Below are 21,747 nucleotides of genomic sequence, written 5' to 3'. Positions count from 1 at the left end.
TTTTACATATAAAAGATAAGGATCTTTATACATAATACATAATAAGAGTTCTGGGCTTAGAAAAATGAAATCAAACTTCGTATTGAAGAGATAGGCTTCCTAATACATAATGCAAGCTTAACCAGAAAAATCTATGGTAGTCAAACTAGGAGCTAATGGAGATATATGATCATAAAACGCTCTCCGCTGAGTTTGATAATCAATGGTGCTCTACTGAGAATAGAATAACAAAGCAGAAATATTCACAAGTTCGGGTGACACCTAGTATCATATGATTTATTCACTGGGGTTCTTTTAGCCAAAACTCACAGAAACATAAAAGGAATTCATATTTCAAGACGTCTGATTTAATGAAAAATTCAAAGAAATGCTGTCTTCAGTCGAAATCGTTCAAGGATATGGATGCAGTGATGGAGCAAAATTGTACCTTCCAACCATCTGTACAAAATGGTATGTACTTAGCTGCCTCCTGAGCAATCCTGGGGAATTTTGTGTCATTCAATATTCATTTTAACACCATAAAATCATAAATACAATGATATCAAGTTACTGCAAATTCTCTGAAACAATGAAGACTTCCTAATATCTTGGTTTCCTTTTGGTAGAGATGCTTTTATTCACCTACAGATCTCAGGGGATAGAAACATTTAACCACTTGACTTATGTCAGTGAAATATGGTTTAAAATAAAGTCTCCACATCCATTCTTTTTGTTATCTTTGTGTTTTGAGGGACACACACAGTAGTACTCAGGAGCTATTCCTGGTTCTGTGCTCAAGGATCATTCCTGGTAGTACTCAGGGATCAAGCTGGAATCAGCCACATGCAAGACAAGTGCTTTAACTTAATTCAATACCTATGTTTTTTTCTGGGGGGAGGAATGGGGTCACACTCTGCAGTGCTCTGGGACTATTCCTGGCTCTGTGTGCAGGAGCGACCCCTGGCAGTGATCCTAGAACCATAAGCAGTGCACTATTTCTCTGACCCCAAGTATTCTTTAAATTAGCAATGAAACACATACGTTTTTCAACACACCACACAACTTAGCCCATGTAACTCAATTTACTCCACCAAGACAATTTTAGCTCATGTGTTACTTTAAGGAACAAATCCAGTAAAATGTGCCTGGATCCTTTACATAGGGATTTTCCTTTCCCTGGATGAACATGAATTCATATAAAAGGGTTTCACTTTAATTAGAGTTGTTTAAATTATCTGGTCTAATCCAAAGCAAATTGTATAGAGAGCAGAAGGGCTATATTATTTATCAACACTGATAAATTAGGAAACAGTTGACTGCTATATGTTGTGTACAAATGAACACGATGATGTCACTTTTATTCCAAATTCTTTCTCTGTTATACAAAATGAGATATAGTTCCTGGGGTTTGAGCTACATTTTAAGTATTTTACCTTTGAAAAAACGAAATACTTTAATAGCATTATTTCTTCAAGTTATATCAAGGCAGTGAGAACCACTGATGAGAGAATCATGTTAGAAATTACATATTTATGTATATCATATTTGGGCTTAGAAAAAGATCCTGAGAGAGACAGAGCTAGAGAGAGAGAGAGAGATAGGGAGAGAGAAATAGAGAGAAAAAGAGGGAGAGAATGAGAACAAATATGTCTGCCATAGAGGCAGGGTGGAGGAGGGTTGGTGGGAGGGAAACGGGGGATATTGGTGGTGGGAAATGTGCACTGGTGAAGGAATGGATGTAGAAACATTAACTGAAGCCAAATCATGGGGAACTTTGCAACATAGTGTTTCTCATGGTGATTTAATTAAAAATGTTTTAAACAAATTTTTAAAAAATGAAAAGAAAAGATCCTGAGACTTTTATCTTTATCATATTGCTGTTTAACTACTAGTTGTAGAAAATATTTTCAAAATCCAGATCTCAGTTCAAGTCCTATTGTGATTCTATCAGCCAAGTGGCTTTGAGCAAAACATTTAAAAGACTAGGTGTTTCTGCTCATCCTCACAAAGTGGGTTATTATATACTTCTGAGAGTTGCTGTGAGGATTCCAATGAGAAAAATGTAACTAAAGGTGTTCTGGGCATAGCTGATGGACATTAGGAAAAGGTTTTCCAGGGCTCTGATGGCAGGGTACCATTCTTCAATGAATCAAGGACATTATGGAATACTTTTGAAAGTAACAAAAAATAGACATGAGAACGATTACCATGATTCCTATAAAGTCCCTAGAGGAGTCAAGTCCACAAAGATAGAATAGCTGCCAGAGATGAGGGAGAGGGAGCATGTGTTCTGAATGGATGCATGAAAGGCATGAGAATAGAGATGATGAAGCACGAACACGCAGACAATGGTGATGGCTGCAGTCAGTGTATATCTATTGTGGGGTGCCACAAGAGAGGAGTGTTAAATGGTTTAAATAACAAGTTTAAAAACTTATTTATTTTAATGTAGAAAAAAGCCACAATTATAAATGGTTCTATAATTCTAGAATTAAAATTGATTATGTAACAAAGCTCCAATATTAAAATCAATAGGCATAAAAATTTCAATTTATGTGAAAATTATTATAGCTTATTGGAGGGTTGTTAAGTCCTTGTCTAAAAATTCATGAAGCTGTCTGTAACTTTAGGAGGTATGATGAGGTCGCATCTGGGCCAATGAGTTAAGATGGCGGTGGCTGTGAGGGGTGGAGGTGGCGAGGCATCCAGAAGTACAGTGTGTGAGTGTCTGGTGGGGTGGGAGTGGAGGATGGCGACTCCCCACCCTGACTCCGCAGAACACCAGCATTCTCACACTGGTCACCAAGTACCTGAAATTACTCACAGGTTGGCGTCTCTGCAGAGAGTATTTGAAAGTGGTGACATTGAGCCCTTGCTGTGGCTGCAGTGCTGTGGTGTGGGTCTGGCTGCCTGGTGGGTCTTCTGCCCACCTGCCTCCAGAAGGTGCCCGAGAGTTGGAATGATAAATTTTATACTGTATATACTTCACAATAATTTTTAAAAAATAAAAAAATTTTCTAAGTCAGGGGTATGGATAAGAGGACTGAAGCACGAGCTTTTTGTGGAGGTACCCCAGCATCAGTTCCCAGTGGTACACACTCCTCCGGACCCCAGGGTATGGAGCAAACATCCCTCGTCCCCACAACAAATCATCTTTCAGTCTACACTGTGAATTTTCATAAATATCTACAAAACACATTTAAACACTCCAAAAAACATACATTTTCATCAAGTTTTTATTTCCATTTGACATAATCATGATAATTTGTTATACTAATGCTTTTCTCAGTTACATGAAGGACTCAGTTATATGAAAGACTAAAATAAAACCTTGTTCTGATATTATTTTCTAGAGTTCTGCTAAAAGTTATTTTTTTCTGCATTCTATGGGACTGAGTAACCAATGCATATCCTAGTTTCTAAAAATAATATATCTAAGAATGATAGGCCATTATAATTTCTAAGCAGACAAAATTCTCACATTTTCCCTACTATTTATCATCTCCTATCTTTCATTATTAAGATGTCAAGCCTATTTTAGAAGGGAAGGCTGAAGATGTGTGATGAAGATCAAACATAAAAGGTTATGGTTCTATTGTAGTGGAAATAGGGTGCCCAACTAAGGAGAGTTTCCAAATGCTATAAAGGAATAGAAAAGCAGAGGTGCAGGGATCTAGGACAGTGGAAGAGATGGACAAATAACTAGTATGATATAACAGATACAAGTAAAAATAAAGTAGAAATAATTTCTGGGATAGAGAGAGACCAACATTTGGACGCCAAACCAATTGTCTGTTAGGTGTATGATCTTCATCAAATCCCCAGCTCAATTTTAAGAAGGCTTCTGAAACATTTTCTAGAGGTTGTATTCGTATTCGTATTCACAGCTATATTCTTGGCGTATGGGACAGCGGACCCCAAGAGAAGTGTCCATACTGCAGTTAGCATTGATGCTTTTTCTGATGGACATCCTCCTACCCTCCCCAGCCCTGTTTTGAAAGTAGTGACTCTACTGCACATATCACCCATGTTTTGGTCCACTGTTTCCTCTGCTTTTTAAGACAAATATCAAAGTGCTTGGTTTCACCAATGCCCATGTTTGCTTTCTGTTTTTTAGATGATTTATCCACAATTTTCACTGAATCTTTGAGCTTTGTCAGGCTTCTATTTGCAAGCCTGAACTTACAGTCTTCCTACTGCTTTACATTAAAAAAATTTTTTTTCTAATACATTCTTAATACCCCCACTGGATGAATTTTCTACAAGGCCAATTTCATCGAATTATTTAATATTCTTACTCATAGATCTTCAGTAGTTTCCAATTGCTTAAGGCAAGACATCTTGAATTGGGCTGGCTAATGTAACGACAATTCAGTATTTTAGATCATGGAAAGACAGATTTATAAGCTAAGACACATACCTCAACCATGTTATTCCTCTAGAAGATAATGATTACTGATGGGAACAGACTCTATATAGGGATCTTTAAAATTTTCTTTCTATTCAGTGATATATAAAGTGTGGAGTGGGAGGAGATAAATGATACCCACTTTTTTAGAGGTCATAGTAATATTCAAAGTTCAACTCAAATCACATTCTATTTGTTTCACAGTGAACTCCTAAAACTCTTATCTGGTCCCCTGAAACTTTCATCTGATCAAACTATTGCACACTTTCTTTTTACTTCCATGCTCTACCACTCCCCTCACTTACGTGTTTTATCAGTGTTTTCTAGCTTTCTAAATCCTACTGCTCCTTGCAAGAAAGGAAGAGGAAATATAAGAGAGAGGGAGGCAGGGAGGGAGGAGTGGAGGGAAGGAGGGAGGGAGGAAGGAAAGAAGGAAGAAAGGAAAGCAGGAAGGAAGGAAGGAAGGAAGGAAGGAAGGAAGGAAGGAAGGAAGGAAGGAAGGAAGGAAGGAAGGAAGGAAGGAAGGAAAGAAGGAAGGAGGGAAGGAGGGAAGGAAGGAGGGAAGGAAGGAAGGGCTTGCATTTATATGAGGAAAACACTTTTCTTTCCAACCAGAGACCGTCAAATGGAGAAAGTCAGCATTCTCCTTGCTCAGTTGATATTTTCACATCATTTCAAACCACCAAGAAGTTTCCTTCTGAACAATAATTATTACCACTCCCTCAAAACCCTTCCTTGTTTATATCATGCTTTTTTATATTTGTCTCATTGATCACTTTCTGTGTCTTTTTGAAGTTGCTGTACTTTATCAGGCTTGCAAATCTTATTCCTCTTTTCTTCCATATTTTTCTCCTCCTCCTTAACCCCCTCCTTAGATCTTCACTTCTTTAGCCGTTCACTACCATAGTCAAGAACCAGACCAGAACCTAAATGCTTGAGAACCAGAAACATTCACTCTCTTTAATTCTGACACCCAGAGTCCAAATTACTCTCCTTGAGACAGTTGTGGCTTACTTTCCATTACCCAGTTGAGATAAATCTAGTCTTTTCCTCAACTTTGAGTTTCTCCTTGGTCTATCTTCATATTCAGTGGCTCCATGACATTTTGCTAGCTGAACGTAAGTCACCCCATATTTCCTTGGTGGGTGAGCAGCTGTTGAGTTTCCATGCAGAGACGGGTAACCATTCTCAAAAAGCAGCATACTGAGGGCACAGCATATTTATAATATTTTCACATACACAGCTATCTAACTTGAACAGATCGACTGATTTGATTTGCTAGATTGGGCAACAAAGGGTCTGCATCAGCGTGAAGCCAATGGAGCTTTCAAAGCCATGCACATATGGGCAACGGAAATGACAAGCCTGAGCCTTTATTTTCCACATCAGTGCTATCAAAGTTCATAACTTTGGACACAATTATTAAAATGCTTATTATCAAATAATAAACATTATTATTTTATTTTATCATGACTATTTTGTGCATATGCTTTGCCTTGTTCGCTTGGCAGCTGACACCAATCTCTTTGCTGATTTTTAAAAGAGCCTTTCTTTTTCCATCAAAACAAAGGAAATAAAACAATTATAGTATTCCTCATAGGTATAATTAATAAAATTAAAATACAATTCAAAGATGTACCAAAATATGAGGTCATTCCATAATTATAATAAAAATATTGAACTTTTAAATTAATATTAGTAAATCAGTTTTTAGTTATGCTGTGTTTCATGTGCTTTTCTGATGTAAGATCCCAAATGAAAAAGAACATATAGTTTATTTTCTTTCTTGACACTCAAAGGTGACCAGTGTTGCCTGTGGAAGTCTTAGAGAAATAAATTTAAAAGGACTTCAGCATTTCTCTTCCCCTCACCTCTTTTTCCCTCCTCTCCCCTACCTTCCCCCTTCTTCTCTTTGGTACATCTTGCAGTGCTCAGGGGATACTCCTGCCAGACACATGGGTGTCACTCATGGTTGTGTTCAACAAACCACATACTATGTGGGGATTCACACATAGAACCTAGACTTCCAAATGAAAATCCTTTGAGACATCTCCCAGGATTAGGATTTGGGAATTCTCAGCTACAGAATAAATATTTATCCATCTAGTGGGCCGAATACAGACTAGAGACTGAACACAATGGCCACTCAACACCTTTATTGCAAACCACAACACCTAATCAGAGAGAGAGAACAAAAGGGAATACCCTGCCATAGTGGCAGGGTGGGGTGGGGGGAGACGGGACTGGGGAGGGGGGGAGGGATGTTGGGTTTACTGGTGGTGGAGAATGGGCACTGGTGAAGGGATGGGTTATCGAACTTTGTATGGGGGAAACATGAGCACAAAGATGTATGGATCTGTAACTGTACCCCCACGATGACTCTCTAATTAAAAATAAACTAATAAAAATAAATAAATAAATAAATAAATATTTATCCATCTAATGTCGTGAAATAAACATGTCTATAGAAGAAAGCAGGTCAACATCATGAGTTTTAAAACTAGTAGTTAACATTTTATTTACATTTTTTTTCTATTCATCAAAAAAGCCTGTTGATTTATTATAATAACATACAATGAAATCTGACAGTTGATGATATGCTTTGTCTTGCTTAAATAAACTTTTTTCTTTTGTTACTCCTTTCAATACTTATGAAAAAGTTTATAAGAAATAGTAAAATGATATGTAGCCTGCAAACAGTTTGCTTGATTTTCAGCAATAAATTATTTTGATGATTTGAATAATATATTTTAATAAAATTGTTTATATATTAACTTTTCAGAAAAGTTTAGTATTTCTACTACTCGTAAAAAATTTAATTGAATTCTGTTAATGTGGTTTTTCATACATGATATTCATTGGTTGATCTCAATTTGCAAATATAACATTGAGCTGTCCAAGACTATAGCTACACATATCATTTCTCTAATACATAAATAATCATATATATTGGGGCAATCTTTGTACTTGCACTCAGAGTATGTTGGTAAAAGCATAGTATGTTTGACATTAAACTGATGGAAAATGAATGGAAAATGAAGAGTGATATGTATTACAAGAGGAAAAGAAGTATCGTACAAGGAAAAGTAGATGCACACTAGAATGTCCCCAGGAAATTCCAAGGGAGCCACAGGTAAAAATCATGTAAATAGAATCAGGCCATGGCCTGAGACTAGGGGTGCAATCAGAAGGATGATGGAAGCACAGGAAGGAAACAAGTTCAGAAGGGGGCCACAGTTGGATAAAGATTGAGAAATACTGGTAGAGTTGACTTCCCTCACGTGCCAATCAAAGTGGCAGTGCTGCAGAGGGGCATATGAGGGAAAATATCACAATTTTCCTGACACAATCACCCTTAAAATGACTCTGTCCATTTCAACATCTTAAAAAGTGGGGTACAGGGGGCAGGAAGTGATCCAAACGAAACTGACAGAACACAAGACAGTTGTACACAAGAAGGCCCCCAAAGAGTAGGGCCCTTGGAGCATTCAGTAGGAAGATGTGGTAGGAAGATTAGTCAAGATCTTGGTCTGCACGAAATGCACATGCTCAGAACACATATCCAGCAACTAGAAACTTCCTCACAATAAAAGAGAGGAAGGAAGGGAGGGAGGGAGGGAGGGAGGGAGGGAGGGAGGGACGGACGGAGGGAGGGAGGGAGGGAAGAAGGAAGGGAGAAAGGGAAAAAGAATCAGAGCACATCCTCAAGAACAGGCAAAGATATTCAAGGTAGTGAGTTGATCCAGCAGGGGAGCCTTAAGATGGACAAATCTGGGTTAAGCTGCTAGACAGAACAGCATGACAAGAACAGGCAGCACGAGTCATGTCACAAAACTAGCTGCAATGGCTCTATCACTGTGGCTTAATGAGGGCAACTTGGGACTGGCTACAGAAGAGGGAGGCAAGATGAGGATTCTTTTAAAGCTGGTAGACGTATCCTGTTGCAGTGGAATTTGAGACGACTGTCCAAATATCGCCAAATTCCCTCAAAGAGATCCTAGGGCTTTCCACAATTCGCTGGGAATTGGACACTCCAAGACTTCTAAGTTTTCTTCACTGGGTCCTGAGGTCTTTGTTTTTCCAGTTACCACCTACCTGTAATTCCTTTCTTCTGCTGGGGCCTACCCTCAGGCATTGCAAAGCCTCTATTCTTGGCCTCATGCTCCACTGTTCAGATTCTTTTTTTTCCATCAGGTAGAAAATCCTCTTGTCTTATAATGATGGCTCTAATGCCTTTATCTCTGCAGCTGACTCTTAATCTCGGCTCCACTTTAATAAGCAGTTGTGGAGTGCTAATTATGGAGTGCCAGGCACTGCTGGGAGAGCCACAATCGCCTTACAAGATATCACCACATGGAGGTGTCCTAGCATCATCACAAGCTCAAAAAGCTCCAGACATCTTTGTGTGCACTTCCCTGAGTGCCCATTTAGAATGTTTCTGATACGTAGCCATGCTTTTGTAATCATTGCTAACCATCCGCTAGCTTGACTCAGATGAAAACGCAGCCACGCTAGAAGGTCACTAAGCCAAACATTTACTCAGAACTCACAATGAGTGTGGGTTCAGGTTCCCCTGTGGCTTAGTTCCCAGGTCTCTCTGCATTAGCTCTGTCTTAGCTCATGGTGAAGAACAGCCTAGGTGTGAGATGCAGTTCTTGCCCAAGAAGGGAAGATAGAATACCTCTTAAGGCTTCACCTTGAGTCTGCAGGTCCCATCTGTCAGCATATTTGGTCTAACCACAACACAGTAAAGTAGAGATAGACATTCTTTCACATGGGAAGGTAGCCGTGGAAGTCTGAGGCACTCATGGGTAGAAATTACCACCACACTGACCAGAGCATAAGTCTGCTGGTGTGTATTCCTCTAAATCTTTCATTTATCTATTTCTCTGTCTATCCAAAAGACGGCTGCCTTCTGCCATGTGATACATTCACCAAAATGTGTTGAGATACAGTGGAGTCGACCATCACTGTCATCCAGATGGGTTCCCACATGATAGCTGGAAAAAACAACAAGTCACAGGGAGATAAAAGCCCAGTTAGGAAGGCACCTCATGACCGCAGTTTCCCTCCAGTGTTTTTCTGCTTCTGGAATCAGCATAGGTTGACCTTGAAGTAAAGCTTTGGGAGACAAGGAGGGATGCAGACCAATGGGGGCATGTCAGAGTGAAAAGGGGGCTTCTGGGTTGATCACACAGTATTTTAAAATGAAGAAAAACACCTGACACTGCATAAATGGGCAATTCCACATGGATTCCTGTGTTCAGAGACTACCTGTACGGAAAAAGCAGCAGCATGAGGCTAGAGATGATTGGAAACTACCTACGTGAACAGTCCGCTGTGGGCCTTGCACACAAAGACTTGCACACACACACAAAGACTTGCACACACACATACACACACACACACACACACACACACACAGACTTGCACACAAAGACGGCAGACTTTGGAGTGAGACTCTGCAACTGAGATTAAGACCAAGAGACAGTGAGAGGGCAAGGGGCCAGGAGGGAGTAAGAAGCGGTGGGAGTTAAAGAGGACTGCCTCCCGGGCTTCACTTTCTGGCTGAAGGTGGGACCGTGCACTCCAGCGGAGGGATACAGCGGAGGAACACTATGGGAGGGGAGCACTGTGGCCCCAGAGAAGCTCTTCTTCACTGGGCGGAGATTGATCGGATCAGGATCTGAGGAGGTTGGACACATTCATTTAACTTTCCCATTTCACAGGCATCTTCTCCTCCATTTCTTCATGAGAAAATGCAGGCATTACCTGCTTTTTCTCCTCTCCATACACTATGGCTGGTACAGGTTGAAACAACGAATGTAAGAAATGTGACTAAGAAATAAATTCTGACAAATATGTTGGAAACAATTTACCAAAAGCCACTCTCAACTCCCTACCAACATTTTTCTTTTTCTCCTACCCTGAGCCTTAAAGTCAACATTCTTTTGTGCTTCCCATGGCATCCTGCTCCACGACCTGCGCCGCCAATCCCAAAGCATTCTTCTTGCTGCTCCTAATTGACAGACCTTTCCCTCTGTTCCTTCTTGACCTATAATAGCCAGAGGTCAGCTAAGCCTCCTTTCTTTGACCTCTGAAGGCAACATTAACTCCTCATCTGCTCAATCAACTATCCTTGTGTGTTTGGGGGGGAGTACCTTTGAAATGAACTTCTCTTTTTAATGAATTGATTTAATAGTCAATGCATTCACATTGTTTAAAAATTCAGAAGCAACCAAAGAGCTTGTAGCTAAAAAAAGTCTCTTTCCTGCTCTTTTTCCCCTGCTCAGGTTCTCAGTTCACTTCCTACCAGGAAATATTGTCACTCATTTTGTGATCTGTCTAGACAACTTTCCAAAGACAAGCATACTGAATCAGTGGCTTTCAAATCTGGCAATATTTTCGTCATGCCAGTCAATCAGCAAGTGGTAGTTATTTTCATATCTTTTGAAAATTGTTGAGATCTTTTGCTATGTATGAGAACTTATGTTAGGCACTGGGTGCTCTTGTGTTGGGCACAAAGGGAAACATAAACTAGGAAGCAGAACTTTTCTGAAACAGTTTCCAGCTTCCCAGACTAATATCAAGTAGCTGAGAAATATCACAGGGGGCTCGGTGCTCCCTTGTATGTAGCTGACCCTACCTGGATCTTTGGTACAACATAGTCTCTTCAGTACCTCCAGGAATAACCCTGAGCACAGAGCTGGGAGTAGCCAGGAGTTTCAGATCAGCAAATCTTGAACAGTGTGAACACCAAACCAATCAGCATGGTAATGAATTACAGACATGAACCATTGAATAAAGTAAGAATCTATGAATTAACACCAACAAAAAAAAAATAAGTGAATATATTAATGAGTGATGTAAAGAGGAAAAAGCTCTTCCTTACAGTAAAATGTTATCAAGTGAAAGTAGAAATGATGGGATTAGGAACCACTGCTTGACACATTTAATAACAATTTATTCTAGTGCAAAACCATCACTGAATGCTAAACCTAGTAATGAAAAGTTAAATGAGGAAGACATTGAAATATCTTGAAATCTTGAAATATCTCCTTATAAGAAAAAACAATAGTGCCATGGCCTCCTGAGCAGCGAGTTGAGCAAGATGCCACAGTGAACTGGAAGACCCCTTCTCAGCTAAGGTGCCCTCATGAGCACCTAGGCCAGAGGGGACTCCGGTTTTAGAAGTGCATTGGAAGTAGAACTCCAACCTAGGACTGCACCAACGCAAGCCCCTCCCCCACAGGTACAGCTGTGGTGGGGGTGTAGCCTCTGGGGCAGTGACCACTCACACGGCTGCAGTTATTTTCCTCTTTCATAGCACTTTGACTCATACCTTAACCTCCCTTATCTAATTCTTACGAGGAGAGTGTGGCTATTCCAAACACATTAGGCCAATACTCCAGTAGCCTACTCTAATCAAAATAATCCCCTAACTTAACAAAATAATGGTGAACACAAGAATCTGAACAAGCTTAATGTAAAAAAAAAAAAACATATCCCCTGAAGCTGCACTATCGACCCCCACATGAGTCACACAGGAGCACCAAAGAGGAAGTCAGTATTCTTGAAGGGAAAAAGGAGACCACCATTGACCACGCTCATCCAGAATCCTCCCTCGCAGCAAGAGGGGGACACTGATAGAAAAATGCTACTACAGCAACATGAAGACACAGCACAGATACCCACCATGACGAGTGGATGAAGAAAAGAGCCCAGAAGCCTCAACAGGGAATATTCACAAATACAATCACTCCGATAAAGAATTCAGAGATGAAATGCTGAGGATGTTCAATAAGCTAAAAGAAATGGTGGAACAGACATCCAGTAAAGTAAAGGAGGATATGAAAGAAACAGTGGAACTGATAGCCAATAAAATACAGGAAAAAATGAGAGCAGAAATACAAAAGCTACAAATAAAAGTGTCACTAATATGAGGGGCCAGCAAAATACTTAAAACAACTGCTAATATACTTCAAAGAGTACACTGGTAGCAACAAAATAGTAGTTGAAGTCTTCTACACTACCTTATCACCTCTTGATAGATAAACAAAACTAAAACTCAGCAAGAAAGTACTGGCTCTGAAGGAAGAAATGGAAGAGAGAGGGCTAATAGATGCATACAGTGCCTTTTATCCCTCTGAAAACCATTTATACATTATTTTCCAGTGCATATGGAACAATTTCCAGGATAGACCATTTGCTGGGACACAAACTATATCCCAATAAAATCAGGAAGATAGAAATTGTATATCAACTATCTTTTCAGACTACGATGCACTGAAGATAGAAGTTAATCACACACACAAACAAAGAATCAAATCAAACACCTGAAAATTAAACAGCTCAATGTTGAATAAATAGCGGATTAGAGAGGAAATCAAGGAAGAAATTAAAAGATTCCTGGAAACAAATGCGAATGAAAATACGAGCTACAAGTACTTGTGGGACACAGCTAAAGCAGTGTTAAGGGGAAAATTTATAGCTCTGCAAGCGTTTATCAGGAAGGAAGAAAGGGCACACATAAATAACTTGACTTCACAGCTTATGGTCTTAGAAAATACCAACAAAAGGAAACCAAGCCAGGCAGGATGAAAGAAATAATAAAATTTAACAGCAGAAATCAATGGACTGAATTCCCCAAAAGCAATCGAAAAGATCAAAGAAGCCAAGAGCTGGTTTGAAAAAATAAGCAAGATTGCTAAACCACTAGCAAGACTCACAAAGAAAAAGAGAGAGAGAAAGAGAGAGGAGAGAGAACTCTAATAAACTGAATCAAAAATGAAAAGTGGGGGAGGTAGAAAGTTTATCTTGCACGTAGCCAATCTGGTTTCAATACCTGGAATCCCATATGGTCCCCCAGCACTGCCAGGAGTGATTCCAGAGCACAGTACCCTGAGCATTGCCAGGTGTGACCCCAAAAGCAATAAAATAAAATAAAATAAAATAAATGGGGACATCACAACAGAATCCAAAGAAATTCAAAAGATCATAGGAGATAAGTATATGCCATGAAACAAGACAACCTAGAAGAAATGGATAAATTCCTGGATTCCTGTAACCTGCAAAGGTTAAATCGAGAAGATCTGGAATACCTGAATAGACTATCACTATCAAGGAAATTAAAACAGTAATAAAAAATCTTCCCCAAAACAAAAGCCCAGGTCTAAATGATTCATTCACTAGTGAATTCTTTCAAACATTTAAAGGAGACCAGTCCTTTTCAAGCTTTTCAAGGAAATTGAAGACATGGAAATACCACCAAACAGTTTCTATGAGGCACATATCACCCTAATACCAAAAGCAGACAGGGACACCACAGAAAAAGAAAATTATAGGCCAATATTCCCGATGAACACGGATGCAAAGATCCTTAACAAAATATTAGCAAATAGAATCCAATAACTCATGACCAAGTGGGATTCATCCTGGCGATGCAAAGATGGTTTAACATTTGCAAGTCAATTAACATAATACATTATATCAATAAAAGAAAATATAAAAGCCATATGATATTATCAATAGATGCGAAGAAAGCATTTGACAAGATCAAGTGCCCGTTTATGATGAAAACTCTCAGCAAAATGAAAATCGAAGGCACTTTTCTCAGTATAGTCAAGCCATCTAGCACAAGCCCCTTGGAAAGCATTATTCTCAATGGGGAAAAACGGAAAGACTTCCTTCTAAGATCAGAAACAAGAGACGATACAAAGTCACGTCTATTCAATATAGTACTGAAGTACTTGCCATAGAGTTAGGGAAGAAAAATATATTAAGGGCATCCAGATAGGAAAGGAAGAAATCAAGCTCTCACTATTGGCAGATAACATAACACTGTACTAAGAGAATCTTAAAGTATCTACCAAGAAGATCCTAGAAAAAACAGACTAGTATAATGAAGTGGCAGGTTATAAAATCAATACCCAAAAGTCCATAGCTTTCATATATGCAAATAATGAGATAAGAATGTGATAGGAAAAAGAAAATCCCATGCAGAATCATGCCTCAGATAATCAAGTAACTCTGAATCAGCTTGACTAAGGAGGTAAAGGACCTGTACAAAAAAAACTATAAAACACTATTTCAAGAAATAAAAGATGACACGGGGAAATGGAAACACATTCCTTGCTCATAGATTGGCAGAATTAACATTGGCAACATGGCAATACTCCCCAAAGCCTTATACAAATTCAATGCAATCCCTATAAGGATACCCATTATATTCTTCAAAGAAATTGATCAAACACTCCTGAAATTCATCATCATCATCATCATCATCCTTTTGATCATTGAATTTCGGTCTCAGTAACATCTCCATTCGTCCTAGCCCTGAGATTTTAGAAGCCTCTCTTTACTTGTCCTTCCCAACAATGTCACATTGGAGGCTCTTTCAGGGTCAGGGGAATGAGACCCATCATTGTTACTGGTTTTGGCATATGAATACACCATGGGGAGTTTGCAAGGCTCTCCCATGTGGGCAGAAAACTCTCAGTAGCTTGCCAGGTTCTCCCAGAGGGAGAGCTAGGCTATAAGATGTTGTGTGGCCGTGAAGTGGCCTCACGATTCTGGGAGCTTGGTTTTTTTTTTTTTTTTAATTTTTTTTTTTAATTTTATTGAATCACCATGTGGAGGGTTACATAGTTCTCAGGATTATGTCGGTTATACAATTCTCAAACACCCTTCACTTCACCAGTGCCCATCTTCCATCACCAACCCCCCCAGTATACCTGCCGCCCCCTCCCACCTCCCCAGTCCCAACCCTTGCACATGATATGTTTCACTTCGTTTACGCCTTATTTCGATTACATTCCATGTTTCGATACACAACTCACTACCGTTGTTGGGGTTTCCCCCAAAAAAGAAAAGCAGTCCTATTGCCAAGGAGGCATTTGATAGTTCTCCATTGCTAAGAATATAGAGATATTAAGTCCCGCTGTTTGTTACATAGTTTTTCTTTTTCCCCCTTGCCCCGCGCCACCGAGTTCACGCCTGTTTTAGTAATCGCCACGCTGCCTGACAAGGGAAAAAAAACCGAAAAGGATGGTTATTTCCCGTCATCAGCAGGCATGGGGCTCTGGCTTAGTTGATAGACTAGTAGAGTGTCTCCAAGCAGTCTCTGGACCCGAAGGTCTTGCGCTGGTATCGGCTCCGGCTCGAGATTCCACCAGCGTCCCGCTGTTCCTTGTACATAATTTTTCCCCTTATATCCCATTCCCACGCCACCAGATCTGCTTGCTTAATGGACATCACACTGTAGTTGATGACACACCGCGTTTCTTCCCGAGAAAGAAGAAAATTTCTTCTCAACCGGCGTGGGGATATAGCTTAGTTCAGTCTAGTGAGATGGCTACCACTTTGATTGCCTTCAATATTTCAAAAACAGACTTACTATTAGGATCTCCCACAAAAGTCCGCCCCATTAGAAAGGAACCATTACATATTGCTCATACTAAGATGACATTAAGTCGCGCGGCCGCAGCAGCGGCCGCGCGGTTTTGGGTTTCTGTATAAAGTCCAGGGAAAGTACAACCAGAAATAACATCACTACAAACTTTTACCCTTTTATGGTGCTCATAAGATGGAGAAACCTAGAGAGAGGCTCGGCGTCTCCCTTTTGCGCTCAGGAAAACCGCGGCCCCTGCGCTGTGCTCAGGAGGGAGGAGTTGAGAGAGAGACAGGTTAAAAGAATTGGGGGATGCCCGGGTCCCACTGCTTCAGCACGCCGTGGGGTCTCTGGTCCCATGCCGGAATTAGTTCAGTGGGCTGCTTGGGGTCCGAGGGCGCTCCCTCGGGCCCCTCCATCGTGCTCGCTCCACAGCCGGGTCCAAAAGGAAGCACACGTGGGGGAGGTGGGTTTAAGTATCTAACTGCGGTGGGCGGGGGTCACCGCCCCCGCCCCCTGGGGACTCCCGCAAGCGCGCTCACGTCCTGTTTTGGCTGGATCGGCGTCTCCCTTTTGCGCTCAGGAAAACCGCGGCCCCTGCGCTGTCTGGGAGCTTGGTTTTAAGTCTCTGGATGTTGGCTGTTGGTGGGATTACATGGTGCCGGGGGCAGTCCCTGGGTGTGACCGCCTAGCTACTGGAAAATGGGAAATCTAGGTGGAAGAGCCCCAGTCCTGATTTGAGCAGGCTTGGAGGTCTCAGTCCTGGGTCCCACACACTTGGGTTCCTCTGTCAGTACCTTCATGCGTGAGGCTCATCCGAACATGTGGAGAGGGGCCTTCAGCATGGCTGTGTCTAGGCTCCGGAGGTCTTTGGCCACGGGAGCTCTGCTCAGGGTGGGGAGGGAAACTGAAGCCCACTCTCTTTGAGGGGCCCTGGGGAAGACAGCCAGGTGTGCGGGCAAAAGAAATTCATATGGAATTATAAGCCCCCACAAATAGCTAAAGCAATTCTTGGGGGAAAAAGATGGGAGGCATTACCTTCCCCAACCTCAAATTGTACTACAAAATGGTAATAATAAAAACAGCATGATATTGGAACAAAGGCATATCTGCAGACCACTGGATTAGGGTTAAATATCCTTACACACACCATCAAATATATGATCATCTAATCTTTGATAAGAGATTGAGAAATATAAAGCCGAGCAAGGAAAGCCTCTTTAACAAATGGTGCTGGCAAAACTGGACAGTTAGATGCAAAAAATTGGGCTCAGACTTCTACCTAACACCATGCACAAAAGTCAGATCAAAATAGATTAAAGATCTCAACATCAGACCAGAATCCATAAAGTACACTGATGAAAAGGTTGGCAAAACCCTCATGACACTGAAGCTAAAGGTATCTTCAAGGATGAAATGCCACTGACCAAGCAAGTGGAAGCAGAGATAACAAATGGGACTATCAGAAACTAAATAGCCTCTGCACCTCAAAAGAAATAGTGAGGAGGATACTACTAAGATAGATTCCTCTACAGAGATCCCAGTGATTTTCTTTACAATTTGGCTGAACTGTGTGGAAGAACATTTTCATGAATGGTTACAGTCAAAGACAGAAAATGAACGAAAAGAGTAATGATATTGAGGGGAAAACCTGGGCAAGAAAGAAATGATGTTAATGTAAGTTTACCTTAAGATAACAAAAATTTGTACGTTGTCGGGGGGAAGTTCACACTGGTGTTAGGAGTGATGTTAGAACATTGTACACCTGAAATTCTATTATGAACAATGTTGTAGGTCTGCACTGCACTGCACTGTTGTCCCATTGTTCATCGACTTGCTCAAGCGGGCACCAGTAACGTCTCCATTGTGAGACTTGTTACTGTTTTTGGCATATCGAATATGCCACACGTAGCTTGCCAGGCTCTGCCATGTGGGCGGGATACTCTCAGTAGCTTGCTGGGCTCTCCGAGAGGGATGGAGGAATCAAACCCGGGTAGGCTGTGTGCAAGGCAAATGCCCTACCCGCTGTGGTATCACTCCAGTCCATGTTGTAGGTCATGGTGACCTAATAAAATATAACAAAATAATTGTACATTCCTCAAAGGAATAACACAGGAATAAGAGAGATATCTAGGAATATCTAGGAATATCTAGGAATAAGAGAGATCATATACTTTCATGGTTCGTGCTTATATTATAGTTGAATACTTTAGTTCATTAATTCTAAAATACTTCATTCTTTCTCTAAGTAGTCCCTATATTTTATTAATATTTAAATATTATCTCACTGAGGGGACTGGAAAAGTATTACGGCGAGCAGGACCCTTGCCTTGCAAGTGACCAATCCAGGTTTTATCCCAAGCACCCTATGTGGTCCTCGAGCTCTGCTAGTACTGATCCCTTAGCACAGAGCCTGGAATAAGTCTTGGGCGCCACTATGGGTGGCCAGAATACAAAAATAAATAAATGAATAATCTCACTGAAAGTAGATTTTTTAAAAAAATTATTTCAGGTACTGTGGTTTACAATACTCTTAATGATAGGATTTCACGCACAACACAACTTCTCACTACAAACTTCTCCAGAGTGTCCACTTCCCTCTATCACTGTCCCAGTGTCTGCTACTCACTTGAATCCTCATTTTCCCTCCTCTGTGCCAGCTTCCTATATAATACAAGTGCTCAGTGTCTGTTGCTTTGGGTCTTTGTTGTATCCCTACTATGTTTCTTTACACCCCACAGATGAGATAGTTCATTCTTTGTCTTTCCCTCTTCTGATGGACTTCAAAAGGTGAGTTCTTATCATTTAGCTATTTATTCTTATGAGTTAGTTATTGTCTTAGTTATGATATATAAGTTTAGTTATCAAATTTAGTTATCCAAATGATACATAGTTTAGATAAATTTTTATTATTTAGTTATCTAGTTATATATTTATTGTTCCTTTCTCCTTCTCTGCATTTTTCTAGTACACAACTAAGCAATAATAAATGAAGAATAAATATAAACAATTAGAGAAAACAGTAATAAATCAGGAAATTAATGAGGTAGGCTGATGACTAGCAACCTCCTCTTTTTTTTTAATTGAATCACTGTGAGATACAGTTACAATGCTTTCATATTTGAGTTTCAGTCATATAGTGATCAAACACCCATCCCTCCATCAGTGCATATTTTCCACTACCAATGTTCCCAGTATCCAGTATCCCATCCCCTTTCCCAACCCTCCCCCTACCTCTATGGCAGACCATTTCCCCCATACTCTCTCTCTTCTTTTGGGCAGCCTCCTCTTTTTACTTTCTTTTTTTTTTTTGCTTTTTGGGTCACACACAGCAATGCTCAGGGGTTACTCCTGGCTTTGCACTCAGGAATTACTCCTGGCAGTGCTTGGGGGACCATATGGGATGCTGGGGGTCGAACCCCGGTCGGCCACGTGCAAGGCAAATGCCCTACCCGCTGTGCTATTGCTCCAGCCCCTCCTCTTTTTACTTTTTATTTTACTTTATTTTTTAACGTAGGAGTAGCACTGCACTGTTGTAGCACTGTTGTCCCATTGTTCATCGATTCTGCTCAAGCAGGCATCAGTAACGTCTCCATTGTGAGACTTGTTATTGTTTTTGGCATATGTAGGAGTACTGCTATTTATTCAGCCATTGATTAAGCTGAATGAATGAGGCATGAACCATTATTTTTTTATTTTAATTGAATATTCATGAGATAGACCATTACAAAGCTGTTCATAATTCGGTTTCAGTCATACAATGATCCAGCACCCATTCCTCAACCAGTGTACATTTACTACCACCAATGATCCCCATTTCCCCACCACCATCCCCCAACACTCCACCCCCTACGTAGCCCCAGCCTCCTTGTATGTGCCTAAGGATACACTTTCCTTCTTGCTGAGCTGGAGTTGGTTTGTAGGTGTGACTCCCACAAACCTTTTGGTCATTTAATTTCTTGGTAAATTTGACCCCAAGTTGTTGGGGTCTGGCCAAAGGAACAGCCGGCAATCTGGGGGTATCAGAAGCCTGAAGGCACCATCAAGCAGCTGATGCACTCGCCCCACAGATATACATTGACCTGCTGGCATCAACCATACAACCCAAATTGACTTGCTCTGAGCCTCCTCACATTCCTGACTCTAGCAGGAATTGGAATATTATCATATATGTCTGCCAAGTCCATGATACGGAAGATCAGTGCAGGCTGCACTTCTTCAGAACCAAACTTTCCCATTTCCCTCTAGTCCGTGATAATGAGAATGGTAAGTGACACAGAGAAACTGGCTTCCTTTTATATTTTCAAGAATTTTTGGTACTTCCAATTTAAACAATGTTTCTTGACCATATATGGACCATGTTAGGAATTAGTCTGAATCAGCATCCTTTAATCTTTTTTTTAACCCGTGTACTAGCACCTGTCCTGAGAATCAACCTACAGAACAGCAGTTATAGCCAAGGTGGTACACCGGTTGCTTACACTTGTGCACCAGCACTGGTCTGTGACCTGTTCGCTAAAAAACACTGATCTGAATGCTGGAGATGCAAAACTGGAAACCATCTGAAAGTCCCCCATTGAGCAAATAAATGCAAACATAAAATACACACTGTGAAACGTACTTTAATGAAAGAATATCTGGCATAGTTAAGCTTTGGAAAGGCTTCCCAAAAGAGAGAGATCTCATACTAGCAATTAAGCCATTTTTTTCCGCATATACTTGTCAATTAACTTTAAAACCATATAAGAATATTATTGAATAAATGACATTATATATTGTATGATTCTAATGATCACTAAATACATTAAAAATATTTACCTTTACTTTTATTTGATATGCTTGTCTGCTTAAGTAACCTCTCCACCATTTCTGAATAATTGTTACCATTTTGTGTAAATACCTGTGTGAGAAACATGCATATTAGTATGATTTATTTGAAATAAGGGTAGTTGCCTTCTTGGCATCTAACCCCAAAACACACAAAAAATAATTTAAAAAGATATATGCATACCTATATTTGTTGCCACACTTATTACAATAGCCACAATATGGAAACAACCCAAATGCTCAACTAAAGATGAGTGATAGGGAATTGTCAGACACACACACACACACACAGACACACACACAATGAAATACATGCAGCTCTAAGAAAGAAAAAAAATCATGCAATTTGTGGCAACATGGTGGAACTACAGAATATCATGCTGAGTGAAGTGAGTCAGAAAAAAGGGATAGATATAGAATGATCTCTCTCACAGATAGGGCTGAAAGATGCACAGTGAGGTAGGGACAAAGGCAACATAATGGGAGAATTGATCCAAATCAATTCATTTGGAGGTGAAGGGGGTTTTAGGGAAACAGGTGTAGGAAGGGGAGTGGGTTGCAGTGGGTAATGGGTGTGGTCTTAGAATTATAGGGAGTGGGTTGCATTAGTGATGGCTGTGGTGTTAGAATTAAGTGCATGAGAAAAGTTAATAGCACTGTAAGCCATTGAATCTCAAAAAAATCCTTTTTTTAATGAAATAAGGATAGTTGCTTAAATTTCTGGTTGGAATAGACCTTTCTATAATTCCAGAAATCAAATTCAAAGCCAAGTTTCTGTGAACTTTGTCATTCTATTATATAATTAATTATATAATTAATTGTTCCTAGAGGAAATAATTAATTGTTCCTAGAGGAAAATACATAAATTAATTAAAAACATGAGGTTTTTGTATACTATATTTATTATGTTATAACTTCAATATTCCCTTGGGGTTTAGGATTAAACATTTTTAAAATGACAGTTACTTTTCCAAAATATTTCTGGGGGTCAGGGATATTGCACAGGGATTAAGGGCACATGCACACAACCATGGTTTGATTTCTGGGAACACATGACCCAAAATATAACCAACCATACTCTGGAGGGCCCCAAGCACTGCTGGGGCAATTCTTTTTTTTTTTTTTTTAAATTTATTTATTTTTA

The 21,747-nt window shown here is 40.2% G+C and overlaps 1 protein-coding gene across 2 annotated transcripts in view; it reads right to left on the bottom strand.

Annotated features, from left to right (window-relative positions):
• Positions 1-21,747, bottom strand: part of SPATA17 (spermatogenesis associated 17) — a 167,717-nt gene that overhangs the window by 125,082 nt on the left and 20,888 nt on the right. For both annotated transcript variants that reach the window (XM_055144650.1, XM_055144651.1), the window contains exon 3: positions 20,595-20,676. In XM_055144650.1, coding sequence (XP_055000625.1) covers positions 20,595-20,676 — 82 coding nt within the window. The remainder of the gene's footprint in view (positions 1-20,594; positions 20,677-21,747) is intronic.

The sequence above is a fragment of the Sorex araneus genome, chromosome 7, assembly GCF_027595985.1.
Source record: "Sorex araneus isolate mSorAra2 chromosome 7, mSorAra2.pri, whole genome shotgun sequence".
In the NCBI taxonomy this organism is placed as follows: Eukaryota; Metazoa; Chordata; class Mammalia; order Eulipotyphla; family Soricidae; genus Sorex; species Sorex araneus.
The sequence above is the reverse complement of the archived record's forward strand: the minus strand, read 5'-3'. Positions and strand labels throughout refer to the sequence as shown.